We start from the raw sequence: 19,781 nt of genomic DNA, 5'->3' as shown, positions 1-19,781 counted from the left end.
ACAGAGGGAGAGGGAGAAGCAGCCTCCCCGCTGAGCAGGGAGCTGGACTACACAGGACTCCATCCCAGGACCCTGGGATCATGACCTGAGCCCAAGGCAGACGCTTAACCAGCTGAGCCATCCAGGCGCCCCTGTAGAAGTTTTCAGTAGGAAATCTCATTGAACTGAAAACCAACTGTATTTATTTATTTATTTTTGAAAGCCACTGTACTGGAAAGCCTATCTATTTTATTGTAGAAGAAACCGAATAATCTTACTTGTTCAGTGAGAGCACTTATTCATCATCATCCTGAGTAGCCACAGTACTCTCCATGCATAAAATTTAAAGTTTTATCTACTGTAACACCAACCATACCCAGCTAGCAAGGTGTACTAGAAAGATCAATGCATTTGCATAACCCCAAGACACATTAAAGATATTTTGAGGTGATGCTTGTGTGTGTGTGCTTGTGTGTGGGAGGACATGTTGTCTTATTTCAGGCTCTCCCCAAGCAGACGCCGAGGTCAGGATTCATGTGCAAGTGAGGTACTAAGGATACGCTCCAGGAGAAGCTCCTACAGGTGTGGGGGAAGCAGGGCAGGGCAGGGAAGAAGTCAATCGAGGGAGCTATTTCAAGCAACATCTCCACCTCAGCCTGATCCTACAGGGACCTCCGAGGTCTAAATTATATTAGTATTTTTCGTCCCTTGAGGAAGGAGTCAGGCTTTCATACTCTGCTCCAGTCAGACGTGGCTGCCCGGCCCCCGCAGGGGGAGGTAAGCTCCTTGGCTCTTTCGGGCTCTTTGTGCGGGCGGGCGGGTGAAGCAGCTCCAAGCCCAGGGCTGTCCTCTGTAGAAGGCAGAGGGTGCCAGAGCTGGGAGACGGCACACGGAGTCAGTAAGAGGGCTTCTAGGGGACGGAGGCCGTGTGCGGATGGGATGGTGCAGATACGCAGACTAGATTTACCAAAGCCAGAAATGGTTCCGTACTTACTACCCAAAAGCACTTTCAAAAATCTCCAAGAAAGCCACCTACACACTGTATCTCTGGAAGGAAGACGCACAGCCTGAAAGTCTTGCCGTATGCTGGAGGCCAGAGACTTGCAAACGTGCTTTTGAGTTTTGCACCCACAGATCTGTGTTTACAATAGTTTTTTATAGAATGTATTTTCAAATGAAATATCCTACACTTAAATGCTGCCTAGCTTTCTTGTTTTCTCTTCTCTGTGTGCTCCTTACTCTTTTCCCTGTTTCTTTCATTTCTGCTTGGCAGCTAGATGGCTGTAGCAGCTGATAGACTTTAGGGGAAGAAATACCTGTCTTTCCTTTTACCCTGTCCTTCACACCCTCCAGCCCAAATGACTCTCCATGACAGCGCTGAGAATTTTAAGCATAGTCACAGAGACTTATCAGAGTTTCCACGAAGATTTCAGAGATGCTACCCAGCAGTTAAAAAGCCTGTAAGCAACAGAACCCCTTAAGTACAATTCCATTTGTTCTTATCTCCCAGCTACCTTGACGGGCATCAGAAGACCACTGTCTCTCAAAGGAACACGTACTTTAATCACTCGTTCTTTATCTCCGTTTCACAAAATCTGTCTCTCAGTAGGGAACACAGCAGATCAAGGACAGTTGTTCTCGATCTTGTTTGTACAACTTCAGAAACTTTAGGGACGATGATCTCACCCTCTCTTAAGCATCTCATAATTTTTTTAAAGAAAAACAACTCCTATTTGCTAGTTGTTCAATCAATGGCTCACATTAATTGTACAATTAGCTAGATGCAGTATTATTCTTGTTCTGTACTCCCAGAAATATTCTTATCTACCATCTTTAATATTGATAAAGAGACTCTCACTTTTGGCCCTGCGAGTTGTTCACACAATAAGAAAAACAAGTGTTCCTCCACCTTTCTTTTGCAGCTTCTATTAATTGTGTTATTTTATCTCAAAAGGCTGAAACACACTCTGGTTCATTTTGAGTCCGTTCCTTCGAGAAGAAAGATCAGGAGAATGAATGGCCTTCAAGAGGCAAGGGTACCCGACCTCCCATATAAACTCATTTCTGTTTTCCAATTTCTCTCTAACCTTGCTGTGCAATTTAGTTTCCTTCTCATTTCTTTCTCTCATTTTCATGCAGACACTGGGGCAAGACTTTGCCTACAAATAAAAGCTCAGAATGTTTCAGGGCCATGGAATGGGATTTTCAACACTAATTTTATTTATTGTTTCAGAAATGAAGCAAGTTTTTATATAGAAATTTTTGTCTAAAAGAACTTTTTACATGAAAGAACTGAGGGCACACATGTAATTTTTCTGTCACTAAGAAGGAAAAAATTATCTTGAAGGCGTGTTAGTAAGCAACTCTGCTCCCACCCAATTCTATTTGTCTCTCCGCGGCTCCCTGCAGGTATCGAAGCTAAAAGCATCTGCTCTTGGTCTTTGTGGTAAAGAAATGATGTGCACTCGTTGGTGTGGCACCATGATTCCATGCCCTACGTGATCTCTGTCCGCCCTGCACACTCAGTCAGTCTCCGAACCCTTCACTGTCTTCTCTCTTCATGTCGCTGATAACTATTCCTTCTTTTGCATCACTACTATTTCACAAACATGAGACTGAGAGAAAATAATACGTTCTTTTTTTTTTTTTTTTAAAGCCACCAGAAGGGAAGTGGCTTTTTTTTTTTTTAAGATTTTATTTATTTATTTGACAGAGATCGAGACAGCCAGCGAGAGAGGGAACACAGACAGGGGGAGCGGGAGAGGAAGAAGCAGGCTCCCAGCGGAGGAGCCTGACGTGGGACTTGATCCCATAATGCCGGGATCACGCCCTGAGCCGAAGGCAGACGCCTAACCGCTGTGCCACCCAGGCGCCCCAATAATACGTTCTTCTGTAAAATAAAACTAGGTGTTTCAATCAGGACTCAGCTGCGGACTGGCTTTGACTTTGGCTATGCCACTGAACCTCTCTAAGCCTCTGTTTTCTTGACTCTAAAATGGGGCTAATTCCCTCTGTAAGTCATTGTAGAAATTACATGACACAAAATCAAATAATGATTTCTTTATGAATTCCAGTCTTTCCCCCTCTATGAAATCACACCTGTTAAGTATAGTCTAATACATTTCTTTCTTGTGATTTCACCCTGTGCATTATATGAAGAATAGTAATTGCAGTGACTGTTTGCTGAGGAAAAATAAATAAATTAAAACTTGATCATGATTATGTATGCACCTACTGTGTACCAAACTAGGAAGTAAGCACTTTACAAATATCTCATTTAATCCCATGGAACAGCTATCTTCTTTTTCTAGATCTGGAAAGTAAGGGGGGTACCTGGGTGGCTCAGTTGGTTAAGCGTCCATCATCTCAGGGTGGTGAGATTGAGCCCTGCATCAGGCTTCTTGCTCATCACAGAGTCCACCTGAGATTTTCTGCCTCTTTCTCTCTCCATCGCCCCTCCCCCCGCTCACACTCACTCTCTCTCTCTAAAATAAATAAATTAATTAAATTAAATTTAAAGGCCCAGAGGAGTTAAATAATACCCAATGCCCATTAGCTATAAAGTAGCAAGTTTTGCAAAACTTTTTTTTTTTTTTGTAATGACTCACTGTGGTAAAACCAAGACCACTCTACTTGCCAAAAGGCCTTCAAACAGACAGCCCCCACTGTCAGGGACCTACTCTTACTTCTCTTAACTAACTTTGCACTGTTCCCACCCCAGGACGACAAACGGAAAATAGTTCTCTCCAAAACCTCACAACTCATGGAATTCAGCCTGTCCTCCCTTTTATATCCCTAGTGGTCATTCTCCATTTTGGCCACTATATATATATATATATATATATATATATATATATCACAGTGATCCCTGTTTATACTGCCCGCCTTGCCAAGTTGATACACACCTGACCAAGGTGCCAACCACTCATACATCCACAGTCAACACCAGTCCGGCAAACTCAGGATGCACTCTGCTCTCCCCTCTCATTACTGAGGTTCTGAGCTGTTCTTTACCTTTCTATCCACTTCCATAGATTCATTCATTAAATGCATATTGAGCACCTCCTCTGTGTCAGGCAATGTGCTAGGTTTGTTTTAAGGACACAGTAGAGAAAAAGGCAGGCCAGGACCCTGCTTCCACAGGGATTTCACACTCTAGCCAGGCACCACCTCCTTTTCCACGAGCACGACAAAGCCGCTGTACGTGTTCACTCAGGTGTTTGCTCATTCTCCTTCCGGTGACGGCGACCATGGACAGCTCAGGAGCCCCTGTTACACTCTCACTGCAACCACGTTGTCTGTTTTAAACCAACTGTAAGTCCTGACCTTAGTTTTGAATCATTTCCTCACCCGTTGCCACAGAGCATGGTTTTGCTATAGTTTAAACTCACCATTTTCTCCATTAGCACCCTGATTTTAACTACTTTGTTTTGGGTTCACTAGCTCGACGCCCCATGAATACTTTAAGTGCACAAATGCAGTACAAATATGTAAATTCAGTTAAAAACAACTAGTTTTCACCCCAATAACATACCATGCATCCCAACCCCATGGATCCAGTACTCTTCCAAACTCTAATATAAATTGCTTCTCTCTCCCATTCTTTAGTCCGGGGGTTCACAGCAAAATCTGCGGGGATGCTGCTCCTATTGTCTTCAAACTGGCCATGATACATGAGTTCATACGTCCTGCTGTTACTCATATTAATAGTTCTATCTTGATTATACACACGAACTCATAAAAATCTGTTATACTTTGTATTAGATACTGTGGTTTAGTCAATATTTTCATATACAATAATGCCTAATTAGACAAGTGCTCTGTACTCAAAAATATTGTAGAATGAATGTATGCTTAATGAAAATAAAAGTGGAAATCATTAAATTCCAGCTATAAACAGTAACTAGCTATTTGTCTTAAGGGGGAGCATATGTCCTCACACGGATAATTCATGACACAATTCATCACAGAGACAAATACACACATTACTTTGTAAGAACAAACATCTACAGGTAAATGCAGTTCTAGAAGGAGGAGACAAAAAAAATGGAAAAAGCTTAAAAGTTCCTCCATATCTCCCTTTAATTGCACTTTTTTAAACATTAAAATGAATACTTAACATACTGAGAGTGTAATCAAATCCTGTGTCACACTATGCTGCCCAAGTCCTTTCACATTTATCCACTAAGATTAAGATTTTATTGGGTCTCTCAATAACACCTTTGCTGTGTACAAGACAGATTCAAAACTGCAGAGAAATACTTCATAGGAAAGTATTTTATGTGGACTAAAAGATGATTCTGCATTTAAAGCCATGAAAGCCTGAGAGTCATGACTTCCTACTTCAATAATCAAAATGTGAATATGGATTAAGGAATTCTTACCATTCAGAAAAATTAAAGTTTGACTAATCATGCAAAAAAAAAAAAAAAATCACACGTATAGATGCTGACCAGAAGGCCATCTACAGTCTTCCCCTAGTCCTTCTCTTCAAGGAGCAGTCAAGTTACACTGAGGTCCACAGAATGTGGTTTCATAGCACCTATAATTTCAACATGGAAGGAGCGGCCTCCCCTCATGTGCTTTTCTTCAATAGCCAGGCCAGGAAATGAAGAGTGAGGTTCTTGAAGTCAGTAAGTCAAGTAAATAGAATATTTTTGTGACTCTGGAATTTTGAAAGTCTATAAGGCCTGTTTCTTCAACAGACTGGAAAATACAACAAGTGAAGTATTATCTTTCTTACTTGAAAAAGCATTTGCTTTAATTCTTATATTCTATTCTTTGCAATTCTGGAAAGAGATTCTCTCTCTCTCTCTCTGAAATCTTTCTCATAAGAAGCTATTGATTCTTTACCTCTTACTCATAAGCATTATCATCCAAACTGTCCATAAAAGTATAAAAGTATATTCTCAGCGACATGACACTTTTCCCCTCAACCTTATAACATTCACCTATAACAATATATTTTCAACTAGTGAATTAATGCCCGGGGTTGCCAACACAAATGCAGAGAAAAGGAAGCTGTCATTCTTTTTAAATGATGGAAAGTCTCACACGTCATCCCTAAACCAGGGTGCTCTCTTCGTGGCGCTCGGTCCCTAGCAACTCATCACTCACGGGCTGCTCAGCACAGAGCATTCATCAAGGCTGGCCACGCAATTGTTAGCTGGCAGTTTAAATGGGGCCGACTTGTCACCAGAGTGACAGCCTGGGCAATTGTTTGCCCTCTGGGAACAGGTGCAGGCAGGTTCAAATGAAACACATCCAAATACTAACAGCAAGATTCTTAATCATGTCAATAAAAAGGATGGACCGGTGTCTCAGAGCCAGTGGTCACAATATGCCTCTTACGCTTTTGAAGATGAAATGCTGTCTGGCTTTTTAATAGAGTGTTCCAAGGAACCCGTTGTGTCATTATCATTTTTAATACATGCTACTTTGTTTGCTGGATGAAATCTCTAATTCAGATACACTGCATGCTAAAAGGAATGTTTCTGAATAACACAAGGCCAGGTTATCAAAATCAAGGGATGGGAAATAAAAGAGCTGGGAGGTAGAGGAAAGAAACAGTAATAAGCAATGAGATTTTGTTTCAAAATAATGGCAAAGTTTTAATGTAAATACCAAAAGTGCAAAAGAGCTCTTTAAAAGGATAGATTAATAATATCATTATTGAAACAACAAAATAAAATAGTTGGCAAATTTAATTGCTGGCTCTTAAACTTCCCATTCGTGGGCTAGATTTTATATGTTCTGGTAGCTTTCACTACGTATCTCTTAAAAAATATTATATATTCTACACCCAACAATGCGGCTAACTCCATACAATCTTTTCCAATAAAATTCTTGGTGTTAAAATAATCAAGTAATTGCATCATATTTACAAAATATCTTTTAGGAAATCACCTCTGAGAAGAATAACAAGGACAACATACAGTCCTAGCTTTCATAGTGTAATAATTTTGTGTTATTAACCTGTGTAATTAATTTGAGGCGTAAACTTTAACATATGAAATAATAAGAGATAATGAATAAGAGAACAATGAATTACTGAACCATAGAGCTTTATAAAATAAAGAGCTCAGTGAAAGCTGCCAGGGTAGGAGAGCGTCATGGAAGAGCAGGGGCTCAACTGAGCTAATTGCCTGGGCGAGGACAGGGAAGTCCGTACAGGGAGGAGAAAGGTCCATTCGAGTAAAAGTAGAAAATGTCTGTTTTTATCTCCTCTGTTCAAAAACAAAACAAAAAACAGAGGCTAGAGAATAAGATGAAGAGCTCAAGATAAGTGACTCTAAAATGCATAGTCTTGAGGGAGTAGAATTCTTTTCTTGGGGGGATTTGCTTTACTTTTAGATAAATAGATATTTTCTCATTTGAAACAATGTTATATTGTTTCTCCAAAATCCAAGCTCTGAAGTTGGGTACGGTTTACATCTTGGTTCCACCACTTTGTGGCTATGTGAGTTACCATATCCAAGGTTAGTTATTGGTAAAATGAAGATAAAAAGAAAAAGTACCTGCTTTTTAAGATTGATTGAAGTAAATCAGATAATTCATATAAAATATTTAGGACAGTGTTTAGCACAGGGTCTTAATAAACAATACCTTTTGGATGCCTTTCCAAACATAGGATTCCAATTATTAATATGCAAGCAGTATTCATTTTTAATGCTTACCTATCTTTGTCATTCAATAATTATAGGTCTAAATGATGAAAGCTTTCCTTCCAAGGAAGATCCAAATACTGCCTACATCCCTCTCTGTTTGAACATAAAAATTTATTCTGTCTCAGAAAAAAAATCCATCTGATCCTAAGAAAACAAGATGATTATGCAGCACAAAAATAATCCCAGATGACCAACTATTGAACTGAATCTTCATGAAATCAACTTGTTAATTCCCCACCATTACTGAAGAAATGGAAAATTGAGTCACTTGTGTTTTGAACCAGTTATATTTACATGCAAACACATTTTCAGTTCTATTCCAGGTTCAAGTCACTTGTATAATTTCTTCAAAATTTGATTCATGTGACATCACTTTCCCATAGAATTCTTTAACTTTCTCTATGTCAAATAGGAATATAAACTTAAATCCAATATTCACACCCAAATTGAGGACAAAAGCTTATATATTAGGCATGTCTGGAAATAAAATGTAAGTATTAAAAGAAATTATAGAAAAGGCCTAAGACTTTATAAAAAAATATTTCAATGCCTGACCATTAATCTTCAGTGGATCTTTCAACTACAATAAAAGTGATATCAAATCTTTTCAAGTTTACTAATAGCGAACATCATTCTAAATTTTCACATTGTGCTTCATTCTTTGCTTTGACTGTCAGGAAACTCCGGATTAAATTTTTGGTTCAAGCTTAGTGATGGTCCCATCTACAGTTCCTAGTAAAATTACCTTCTCTTTTACTCTGAATAATTTCTGTATTTTCTTGCCTTGTGTATGTGTACATGAAATTTTGGAATAGGTTTGCTTCAATTCTTTCTTGAAGAGAGTGGAACTAAAATATTTGCTTTTATAATTACTTGATTACTGAATTTACTCTCATTTTATATTATCCCAATATACTCCTTGAATTCAAAATTTTGAATTGTATACAGAAAAAAATGTTGAGAAGTGGAAAGAATGGGGGAAATGGACAGCAATTCAAAAAGTCATCAAATGTAACCTTATTCTCTAGCCCAAAGCAAACTACAAAGACATACATATACTTAAAAATGACAGAGTTACTGTTATAACTAATAAATGCCTTCAGTGTACCAGGAAAGATCTCTGATTAACTAAGAATCACATACCCTTGGCCAAACCCTTTTATGGGACAAAGCAGGAAATTGGTTCCTTCTTTGATTGAACATTATTTCAGGGAACTAAGGTCTTTAAAAAAGTCTTAAAATGTTTGAGATATGCCTCAGATGATAAGGGTATCTTCCTCTGCCTGAAAACCTTTCTATATTGTCCCCCTGAACATTCAGAGTCATTTTCGGCTTAAAGACTGTGAGGGAGCCTCCTTTGCCAAGAGCAATAATCCTTCCATGAAACTAAGATGCCAGCATCCTGTGTGCAAGGTAAGTGAAGACGAAAACATGAACCTCGGGCAGGAATCTTCAACTTTCCCTTAACTGAATGGGAGCTACTTTTCATTTTTTCAAGGCTACAAAATGGTGTGTGTGCACGTGCATACACGTGGTGTGTGTGTGTGTGTGTGTGTAAGAGGAAATACTTTAGGATTTAAAAAAAAAAGTAACTCTCTAAGTAAACAGAGGATGTGTCACTACAAGAGTTATTTTCTGACCCCTGTTGAAAAATCCCAGCATCAACTAAGGAAAGAAGGGATTAAGGAGTGACCCCATAAATTAGGTACCTATGGAAGCCCGATTGATCAACATCCGCTGGTTAGGGAACCAGGCTCTAAAAGAGGATCATCCCATTAAATATAAAGGAGAGAACACTAGTGAGCACACTTGCTGAACAGCACATGTCACATGATCTGGGAACAACTTGCCTTGTTTATGCTCCTCCAGTTCACTGTCAGAGCATCCGTCACCTTCATCTTTCACATTGTCATCAGCATCCGCTGCCTCCCGAGACAAGGTTTCACTCTCCTTCTCAGGGGCTAAATGATCTTTTTCATCATCTGAGGGTGACTTTGACATCCCATTCATTTGATCATCAGCCTGTCCTTCTTCGTTAGGTTTCTCATCTTGTTTCTCCTCATCTACTTCAAAATCTTCTTCATATTCTGAGGGGAAAAAAAACACACCACTATAAGAAGGAAAATAGAATCTCTGATACTTAACCTGTTTGACTTTAATGAGAATTTTGACTCCACTATCCTCTCTTCTCTGGGCCTTTCTTCACTTCTTTCTCCCACAATTATTGAACATGGAAAACCAACAGCAAATGATCAAAGACCACAATCAGTTACATACACAAGAGCACAAAAGAAATAAGGCTCCAAATGACGAGCCTGAAACCTAATGAAAGTTCATTTACAAATGGACATCATCATCCACAATAACCAAAATGGACAGGAGAAGAACTTGATAGAAAACAATCAGTTAGAAATAAATTAAAAATGAGGAGAACAGGATTGTAATAATGAAAGTTAATTTGGAGACCCACCGAGGTCATATTTCATATGAAGAATGTTCAAAATATTTGGATATCAAGTTAATGAATAGTGAAGTGGAAAAATTCAATTAATCAAGTCCAAAGGCCCTGAGAAGTAATACTGTGAATAGCACATTCTTTGAGAACCAAATGGACATCAAGAAAAGGCATTATGAGAGATTCTATACCTAGACCAGAACCCAAATCATATGCATTATTCATCCCTACAGTCAATGAAATAATTACATTCCAAGGATAAAAAATTCTTATAAAATAGAACATTCCTGTCACTGCCACTAATTTGCTTCATTCCCTACAGAGGTGCAACAAATCTGTAGCAGAAAAAGGAAATTGTCACATCAGATAAACTCCAGCTGTCCCTAGTGGTTATAATTTTTCACCTTTCATATTTAATTGTTCCCCTTTTTCCTCCACCAAAAACTAAAAATCTTGAAATGACAACATGCCAAGGATGGAGAGCAAAAGGATTTCATGCAGAACCAATTAAGCAAATAAACAATTATCTTTAAAATAAAAATTACAGGGGAAATAAAGCTTTCCCTATTTTGTGTGTTTTAGTTATTAGCTATTCTGGCTTCCTTGCCAGTGGTGGGGGCCTCTCAGGTAATTACTTGAGAACTATCTACCCTGCCCCAATGAAAGAAACTTAATTTAGAAATGCATGCCCTGTGCATATGAAGAAAGCTCTGTTAATGCAGAGATTGTACGAGGGAGATGTAAGGGGAAAAGTGAAATCAGAAACTGTAACGAAGAAAGGCAAAGAGAATTCATCACAAGAATGTTTTCATGAAAGAGATTTAATGTGGGGAACATGAATTTGGTTTATACTGTATGAAAAAAAACAGGAAATACTAATAAAAACAAATACTTTTATTCAAGTATTTCAGGCCAAATAATAGGATAGTCCCTCGCTTGGCCCAGTCAGCTGTCAATCGGTAAGCCTTTTTGGAGAATCTTTAACGTGGAAGAAGATAAAATTGCAAGATAAGAGACACTACGATAACACAACCCCTGCCATCAAGGAATCTCCAATTTTTGTTGAGGAAATAAGATACAAGTACACAAAGGATACAGTACTCACAGTAGTTTTTACACATGGTCCTCAGTAATGCTAGTTTCACCACTACTGGGCTTGACTGCTACAGATTTTCATATAGGACTTCTGGGAAATAGTGTCAAAGGAGTGGAATGGAATTTTAGAAAAGGGCAGAAAGTCATTTGGAGATCATGGAAGACTCCATAAAAGGGGGAGTTTGGGTTAGCCACAGAACACACACGTGTGTGCTCACACACACGCACCACAGAGAAACACACGCTTCTATCACTTTGCAGATATTTGCCGCTGGTCACAGGATAAGCAGGGGGCCAAGCAGAACAGGAATGAACTGCTATAATTCCATCCATAGTGTCCCGGAGTGGTGACATAGGAGGGTTTTAGAGGCAGGCCGTCATGTGCCCAAGTCCAAGTGAAAACACTTGCTAACTATGTGACCTTACACAATTTGCTCAATGTCTTCAAGGTTCAGTTTCTTCATCTGTGACAGTGTAGAGCGTGCCTCACAAAGCAGTGGTGACTGTTCAAGCAATAATCCTTCGAACAGGGACGCCTGGGTGGCTCCGTCGGTGAAGCGTCTACCTTTGGCTCAGGTCATGATCTCGGGGTCCTGGGATTGAGCCCCACGTTGGGCTCTCTGCTCAGCAGGGAGTCTGCTTCTCCCTCTCCCCCTACTTGTGCTCTCTCTCTCGCTCTCTCTCTCTCTCTCTCAAATAAATAAATAAAAAATTTAAAAGATACATAATCATCATCCCTGGAACATGCTTGGTACAGTGTCATGGGCAGTATGTGTCTAATAATGATTAGGGATTAGTAGTAATATGGGGGTGGAAGGAGTTGGTCATAGACCAGGAAAAATACACTCTCATGGAGGCACCTGACTAAAATCGGAGAAGTACAAGCGTCCACAATTAGGACACAATTGCAGTTACATTATTGAAGCAGAGCATTAATTGAAGGAACATGTAGTGAACCATAAGAATAGTCCCTACCTCCTATTTTGGAGGTGCTTCTGTGTTTTCTCTCAAAGTACAAGATCCAAAGCTGCCCTGGCTTTGCTCTACCCACTACTGTCATTACCCCTAAATATCATCCCTCCATGAACCACGAGCACTCAATTCGCGTGAGAGCTCAGAGCCACCTCCTTCATGTTATCTACTCATGTTCTCACTCTGAGTGAACTGGGGGCATGCTTTCTGGATTCCTTTTCATAATTTCTTGTTTCTCCCATCTCATCTTTCTTCTTCCAGAGAATTTAATTAGCTTGTTGTTTACCATCCCCACTAATGAGGAAGTGAGTTGACACGAGGTCGACACCAATCCAGCGGCAAACCTCTCTCACTGACCTCCACTCAAGTTTCCTGCTGCCCTTTACCATCAGGGGATGCTCCGCGGGGCGCCGAAGCCTGGCTGCCTCTGTTTCTTCTTCTTCTTTTTTTTAGAGGACAATCCATTAACCAGCCGACACAGAAGAAAGATCTTGGGAAAAGCTATAGCATAGGCATAAAGTACACTACTCCTAACACTGGCCATGTCGGTTTAAGAAAAAAAAAATGAAGAATATAAAAGCCTCTCCTGGGCATAGCTTTAATAAGCCTACACGTCTTGAAAGTTAACACACATAAAAACACGTCCGATTTGTTCATCTCTGTGCTACTGCTATTGCCATAGATAGTTTTAAGTTCTCAGTCGAAGATACAAAGACTAGAAGGGATCACAGAGAGAGATAAACTGGGTCCAAGTGTCATAAGTGAAATCTTGTTTTAAGATGATCGCATTCTTTCAGTAATAAACAAAGCCCAGTGCTATCACAGCTCTGTAATTCTTCTCTTGGCTGTCTGAAACCTTTGGGCAGCAGCGAGATGAGATGAGAAGGAGGAACCCGGGATCTGCCCCTTTCCTGATGCCGGTCTCTCCAGAGGTCATTCCAGCGCACGGCTAATGCTCCTCGAATCCCAGCGCTGTCTCCTTGCTGTCGGCCAACGTGCAGGCAGCTCTCCCCTTCTGCCTTTGGACATACCACCCACACCGGGGTAACATCGAGGACAGTTTGTACAGAGTGGGACAGTCTGGGTTTGGAATTAGACAAGCCTGCGTCCTGGAGTGTGGCAGAGTATGCCGGCCCAGAATATGCCATTTTGGCATCCGGATTCTTTTGAAGGCAACTGAGAAAGAGCAGATACAAGAAGAGGTCTCTGCCTTCCCCTTATTTGCCTAAAAGCAGGACATAAACTTGTGAAGGTGTCTCCCCTCCCCCTTTTCACCCAGGAAGGACAGAAGTTAATCAGAGGAGACAACTCTACACCCTCATCAGTCCAGGAAAAAACACTGGAGGAATCAGCACCACAAACCTCACTGAAACTAGCCTTTATCTAGCGTTTGTTTCATGATGTATTTGCCTTCCCATAATGTGCTGCCCCAGAAGCTCAGTGCTTTTCCTTGTCTCGTCATTTCTCTAAAGAACAATTTCTTTAGCTAAGGTGCTACATGAGCCCAAGTGCTAACCAACCCCTTGGAGGGAGAAGGTGGTCAGGGATTCCTCCCAGGTAATAGAGCCGCCTGAAGACTGCCACTGAGTGACATTTAGTGCGTTGCTGCCCATCTCCATAAGGGCATTTGAAATAATAGCAACAACAAAAGAACTCTATGTTATCCATTACCGTATTTAAATATATTTTCCTGGGCATCTTCCCAAACATCTTGCTCTGGTTTTCCTTTAAGTTCCATTTCTTCCACAGCTGTTCTCACTTCTACGATCCCTGTTTTTTCTTCTTGAGCTGAAAAAATGACTGAAGCTGTTTTGTTCCCCTCTATCTCACTCCTTCTCGGTATCATGCACCCTCTATCCTTCCTCAGTTTCCCCTCACCCTTCTTCAGTTCTTCTCTTTTCTCAATACTCTTTTCTTTCCTAGGTTTCGGTGAAGTTGGATTTTTGTCAAGGCCCATTGCAATAATGCACCTGTGAAAAATAGAAAATAACGTGTTTATTAACCTTTGTATATAACACAGTGGAAACTCAAAGCTTTTTAAATCATTTATTTCTTATTCTAGTAAGAAATATTATCAGAAATATTTTATTATAGTACACATAGTTAATTAGAATAAGCTATTTTCTCACTCATACCAAATTCTTATAAATGAACACAAACAATTATTAATAATTTTACCCACGGTAATAAAGAAGAAAACAACAACTAAGAACAGTTGTCTCAAACAAAAACTCATGCCTTCAAAGCGTGTTTTTAGCCTTATTAGAGAGTCCAATAAACATATCATTCAAGTTCTTAAATGAGAATTATGTGATAAAAGAACATTCAGGTATATAAATAGGGAAGCTGAGATAAAAATAATCAGAAGAAGAAAGATGCCATTCAGTCTTAGATAATTTGTTATTCCAACAACACAACAACAAAAGACTTATATACAAGATTGACTCTAAATAAATATGATTGATTTTTTAAGAAACATATACAGTCAAATGTTGTTGTGCCCTTTATATAAACACCTCGGGAGCCTGCGTGCTTATTTTAATAGAACTGTCATCATTGTTTTTAGAATGGCCTTTTGAAGCCTGTACGACAATCTTTTGGTGACTTTTCCTGGCAATAAGCTCTTTTGTTCTTTGGAGACGGCAATAATTTGTAGAGGTCATAAAGTCATTTGAAGTCAAATCTGGTGAAACAAGCAGATGATCTGAATGTACATTAAAAAATATTTTTTAAATCAGCTATAATAAAAGTAACATGAATAAATCCTTCTATAGCTTTTTTCCTATCTCTCAAGTTAATACTGAAATAAGAATTCCAATTACGATAATAATACAGATATTAATTAAAATGATTATAATAAATAGTAAGATAATTGAGCATTCCCTCTGTGCCAAGCTCTTTGCTGGGTACTATATACACATTATCTTACAGGATTCATTACCGTACCCAGGACGATACAATAAGAACTATCATCACAACTTGACAAACTTGAGGAAACTGAGGCTGGCGGGCCTCCATGCCTTGCCCAAGCTCACCCAGCAGGCAGGTGAGGGATGGAGCTGGATCCTGGCTCAGGATTGCTAGATTCCATCCCCTCACAAGGAGGTACAAAGATATTGTTAGATTACAGGTGTAGCCCTCCCAGGACAGCCCCACAGACAGATGCTACACTGCAGGGCTTCCCAGCAGGGAAAGGGCTCACCCTCTTCACCAGAAACTAGCACAATCTGGAGAAGTTTGCACCAAGGCCTAGAGACCACCTGTGACCTGAGAAAGGTGCCTGGCAATTGTCAGCCTCCACCAGCCTCCTCCTCTAGAACTTCCTGCGTCCCCTTCCCTGCACGACTGAGTGGGAAACCGAATCAATACAGTGCACAGGTGAAAGCGGATCCAAATGTAGTCCAGATGTGTCCGTCCAGGAAGAAAAGAAATCATATGTAAAATCTGAAAACCGCCACAGCGTGAATCAGATCCAATGGCCATTTGTTGAGTTAAAGATTTCACCGAACTTCAGCCATCCCAAGTCTAGAAGTAGCATAGGAATCAATTCTCCCAGCTTATGAGAACTTAGTTATATCACTTATCTTTTCAATATCTCCCCATAAAATAAAGCTAAAAGATCTGCGCTCAAAGTAACTATCAGGCTGTAAAAAATGAGATAATAAGAATACACTCGCCTCCCCCCACATTAAGCCTGATAAATGTTTCTTGCCTGTAACGATGATGTACTTCGCACACTGCTTTCCTTGGAATAAAGGTGTCATGCATCTTCACAGAATATGATTACTAGCACTGCCTTCTGTTCAAGCTGTTCTTCCCTTATCAATGGCAACCCCAAATGCATCGATTTGGAGCTTCCGATCGGCTGTTACTTTTAGTTTATGTTGTGACTACGTAGAGCTTTGACGCCTCCCTACTGCACGCACAGACTTTTTATGGCCCATCTGCTTCGGGGAATTGCACGAACAAAGTGAGCAACACCTGTGCTGTCCTTGTCACTGACTACCTATTTGACTTCTGAGTACAATCAGAGGTGTGGATTCCGATTTCCAAAGCGCGGCGCAGCCTGCATTCTACTTGGCTGGGCCATTCTCCCTCCCGTGCTTCACTCCAGCAACTGAAAAAACTACCTTGTCTCTTCGGTTTCCATGACCGAGGGATGGGTACAACTGTGGGACCTCCACACTTAGTCGTGACCGCTGCTGAGCCTTTCTTGTTTTCCGAAGACCTTAAACAGGTAATTCCTAATCATTTTTAGAACCTGAACTCCCTATTGGCATTTTAAATAATCCTCTCCTCATAACCAAAGTTCCAGAGCCAGTATTTTTTAAATGAATTAAAATTAATTTCTTTTTTAACAAATTAGAGGCATTAATGTACACCCCTTAAAATAATTAAAAGCATTATTGTGGATGTGACCCCCCCCAAAAGGTTATGTAATGTTATAAGTGAATAATATTATATTTTATAAACATTTATTTTATATTTATATTATATAAATCAGTTTTTTTAAAAGGTAAGAAACCTAACAGGTCTTATTCTTTAATATCACGACCATTTTGTTTTTATTATTTGAAAAGGTCAAAGACAGAAGCTAGAGGGAATCAAATGAAATCATATAAAAAATTATACATAGACTAGTAAGTGTTAAGTAGGAAAGTAGATGTCATCAATCAGATTTTAGTACTGATTATTAAACCTCCATAGGAAGTGTTTATAACCAAACATTTACAGCTTGGATTTATACAGCAACTCTCAAAGAATGCAATGTGTTTGTGCATGGATGATTGTATATGAGCTCATCAGCTTTCCTGGGAGTCAAACGGAAATTTGTTAAATGACTTGCCCACAAATATGGAGAAAGCATATTTGAGTTGGAAAAGGAAAACAGCCTCAGGTGGGTCCTAAGTACACCTGGGCACGCCTACTGTATTGTTCTAGACCATTCACTGCCCCACTTGCTGGATGACTCCTCCACACCCTTTCTCCTTCCTAAAACCTCCAATCCCTTCTTCCTTAAGCCATAACCTCAGTTGATTAATTCCTGCTTGACTGAAATTATAGAAACAATCCGCAGAGTACTTGCAGTTGACCCCAACACGTCCAGCTGACACATATTAACTGGTTTACTTGTTATTTGCCTTTCCCCCATTAGAATGGGCTCCACGAGGGCAGGAGCTTTGGTTGGTTCGCTCATGTTCTCTAGCTTGGCATATATCAATTTTCCATGAGTCCTTTCAGAAAAAAATTAAAGAAAGCCTACAAGCAAGTGTCCTAATTTCAAACAGAATGTCTAATATGAAAGCTGATAAGCAACAGTCAAAACCGACCCTTTATCACGCATTAAAATTAGGGGCGTGAGATTAAAACTAGGGGCGTGAGAATGATAACTGGGCCACACCATAATACAAGCATGACCTGATAACCCAACCACATAAGACAGCTGCTTGGCACATGCTCTGGGACTCCCAAACCAGTTCCTAAGAAGAATGCGAATAAAACACCCTCTCTCCTTCCCTTCAGAAACAGAACTTAAAGCAGTATGAGGAGAGGGAGAGAGAGAGAAACAGAATTTGGAACACCACCAGCTTTTATCCCCATTATAGAATACATCTGGAAATCTAACTTACATCTAATAATTTCAAACACAACACACTGGGTTATAATAAGCAACGGTTAACTTAGACATTTTAGGCTCATCTACGCTGATACCTTTGTTAACAAACTGTGATGAGAAATGCATCAGTAGAAGCATAAAAAGAAAAATGTAGCAAACTTGCCCTCTACCAAAGGACATTTGTTTCCATACTTGTAGCAAGGAGATGATCTCTCCACGCACACAAACCCAAAGTAGCCTCGTTTGCCTCCAAGTCTGGAACCTTTTCGATGCTTGTATTCACAGCAGGAGCTTAACCTGTTCACCTGCATCCCATTCAGGAAAAAGGTGAGACTGAAGGGAAAACCATGGTGCCTTTTGGAAATAAACTGAAAGGTCTCTGGAATTAAAAAGGTAAACACATCAGTGAAAGCAACTGACTTTGGACCAATATGTTCAAAATCACATTTTTCTATTAGATAAGTACAGTATTATGCTCTAGATCACCTTTTTAACTTGAGGACAATTTTTAATCATAAAAACACATGCTATTACTTTTATTTACATAAATACTCCAAGGCATTATAAAACTCTGATTTGTAATAAAATAATAACATTATATGAGCTGTTACTATGGCCAGGCATTGTGCCCGGTAATCTTGGGTCTGTTATTTCTCAACAAACACATGAAGTGTTTATCACTAGTTTCTATATGCAGAAATTAAAGTTCAAGGGAACTCAGTAATTGATCCATACAGTACGTAGGAGAGTCAGTGCTGGGAGTCCAAATACCTCTCTAGATTCCATCTTGCTATTTAGCTACTGATAAAGTATATGGCAAAAGGCTACTGTGAGCTCAGTAATGCTTTTAAATAAATGTGTATTTTTAGCTATGACTTGAGCCAGCCTAATACATATATGGATGAGGTAGAATTATTCCATCTCAAATCCATTCTCAGATCTGCCTGGATTTGGGTCCCCTTCTTGTTCCCCCACCCACCCAAAAGTCCCACCAATAAATTAAGAACCACTGCTTGTAGTTAATAAATTTTAATCATCCCAAGTCTTTATAATGCTCTTTGGAAAGGTCTCACCCTAGAGATCCCAAATTCTAGGTCTAAGAAAACACTATTCTACAGAGCGACTCAGAAACCTGCTTTTCATGACACTTCTAATGTCGCTTCTTACAAAACAGGTCTCCCTGGACTCTTCCACTTGTGCTAGTCATGGAGTTGATCAGTTCATCTCTCTGCTCTGAACACATTTCTTATTGTTACTGTTATTACAGTCATTTAAAAATACGGCAACACCAGGGCTTCTCAAACTTCAGTGTGTGTCAGAATACCCTGAAAGGCTTATTATAACACAGATTGGTGGGCTTCACCCCAGAGTTTCTGATTCACTAGGGCCCAAGAATTTGCATTTCTATTAAGTTGCCAGGTGATGCTTGAGCTTCTGGTCCAGGGACCCCACTTTGAGAACCCTGATGTAACTGTCTGCTGCCCTGCATGTTTGTGAAATCCATGACAGCTGGAACTGTCTGACTCATCTTTGTTTCCCCAGGTCCCAGGACAATGGCATAGGAGGCCCCCAATAACTAATTAATAAATTATTATTTGAACCTGTTTCACAGTCATCTGGAAATGCTATGTTCATACCACACTCCGCCCCCAAAAGCTGTCTAGATCAGTTTGCAACTTGTACTAAAGAACACAACTACTGGAAAGGTAATTCCATCATCTATACCTTAGTATGTGTGATGTACAAGGAAACACACAAGGGAAGACAAAATTGAAAAGTTAGCGTCTGGGGAAACTAAGATACAACAGATTTAAAAATCCACTTGTCTTACTGATGCACGGACTCCTAAGTGTGGACTAGAAAGCGAGCTTGACTGCTTTCTTTCCAGAAACGTGAATGGGACATTCATGTCATGTGATCTATTCTGCTGCAGCATCACACCCCCAACTACCTGAGGTCCCAGCCCAGGAAGAGGGTGCAGCTAAGGAAATGCTGA

General features: G+C 39.9%; 1 protein-coding gene across 1 annotated transcript in view; it reads right to left on the bottom strand.

Annotated features, from left to right (window-relative positions):
• The window catches only part of ERICH3 (glutamate rich 3), a 95,303-nt gene that overhangs the window by 16,131 nt on the left and 59,391 nt on the right, over nt 1-19,781 (bottom strand). Inside the window, exons 10-12 of the mRNA XM_044383573.3 lie at nt 17,978-18,164; nt 13,840-14,138; nt 9,497-9,733 (exon numbers count right to left, since the gene is read on the bottom strand). Coding sequence (XP_044239508.2) covers nt 9,497-9,733; nt 13,840-14,138; nt 17,978-18,164 — 723 coding nt within the window. The remainder of the gene's footprint in view (nt 1-9,496; nt 9,734-13,839; nt 14,139-17,977; nt 18,165-19,781) is intronic.

The sequence above is a fragment of the Ursus arctos genome, unplaced genomic scaffold (genome assembly GCF_023065955.2).
Source record: "Ursus arctos isolate Adak ecotype North America unplaced genomic scaffold, UrsArc2.0 scaffold_12, whole genome shotgun sequence".
Classification (NCBI taxonomy): Eukaryota; Metazoa; Chordata; class Mammalia; order Carnivora; family Ursidae; genus Ursus; species Ursus arctos.
The sequence above is the reverse complement of the archived record's forward strand: the minus strand, read 5'-3'. Positions and strand labels throughout refer to the sequence as shown.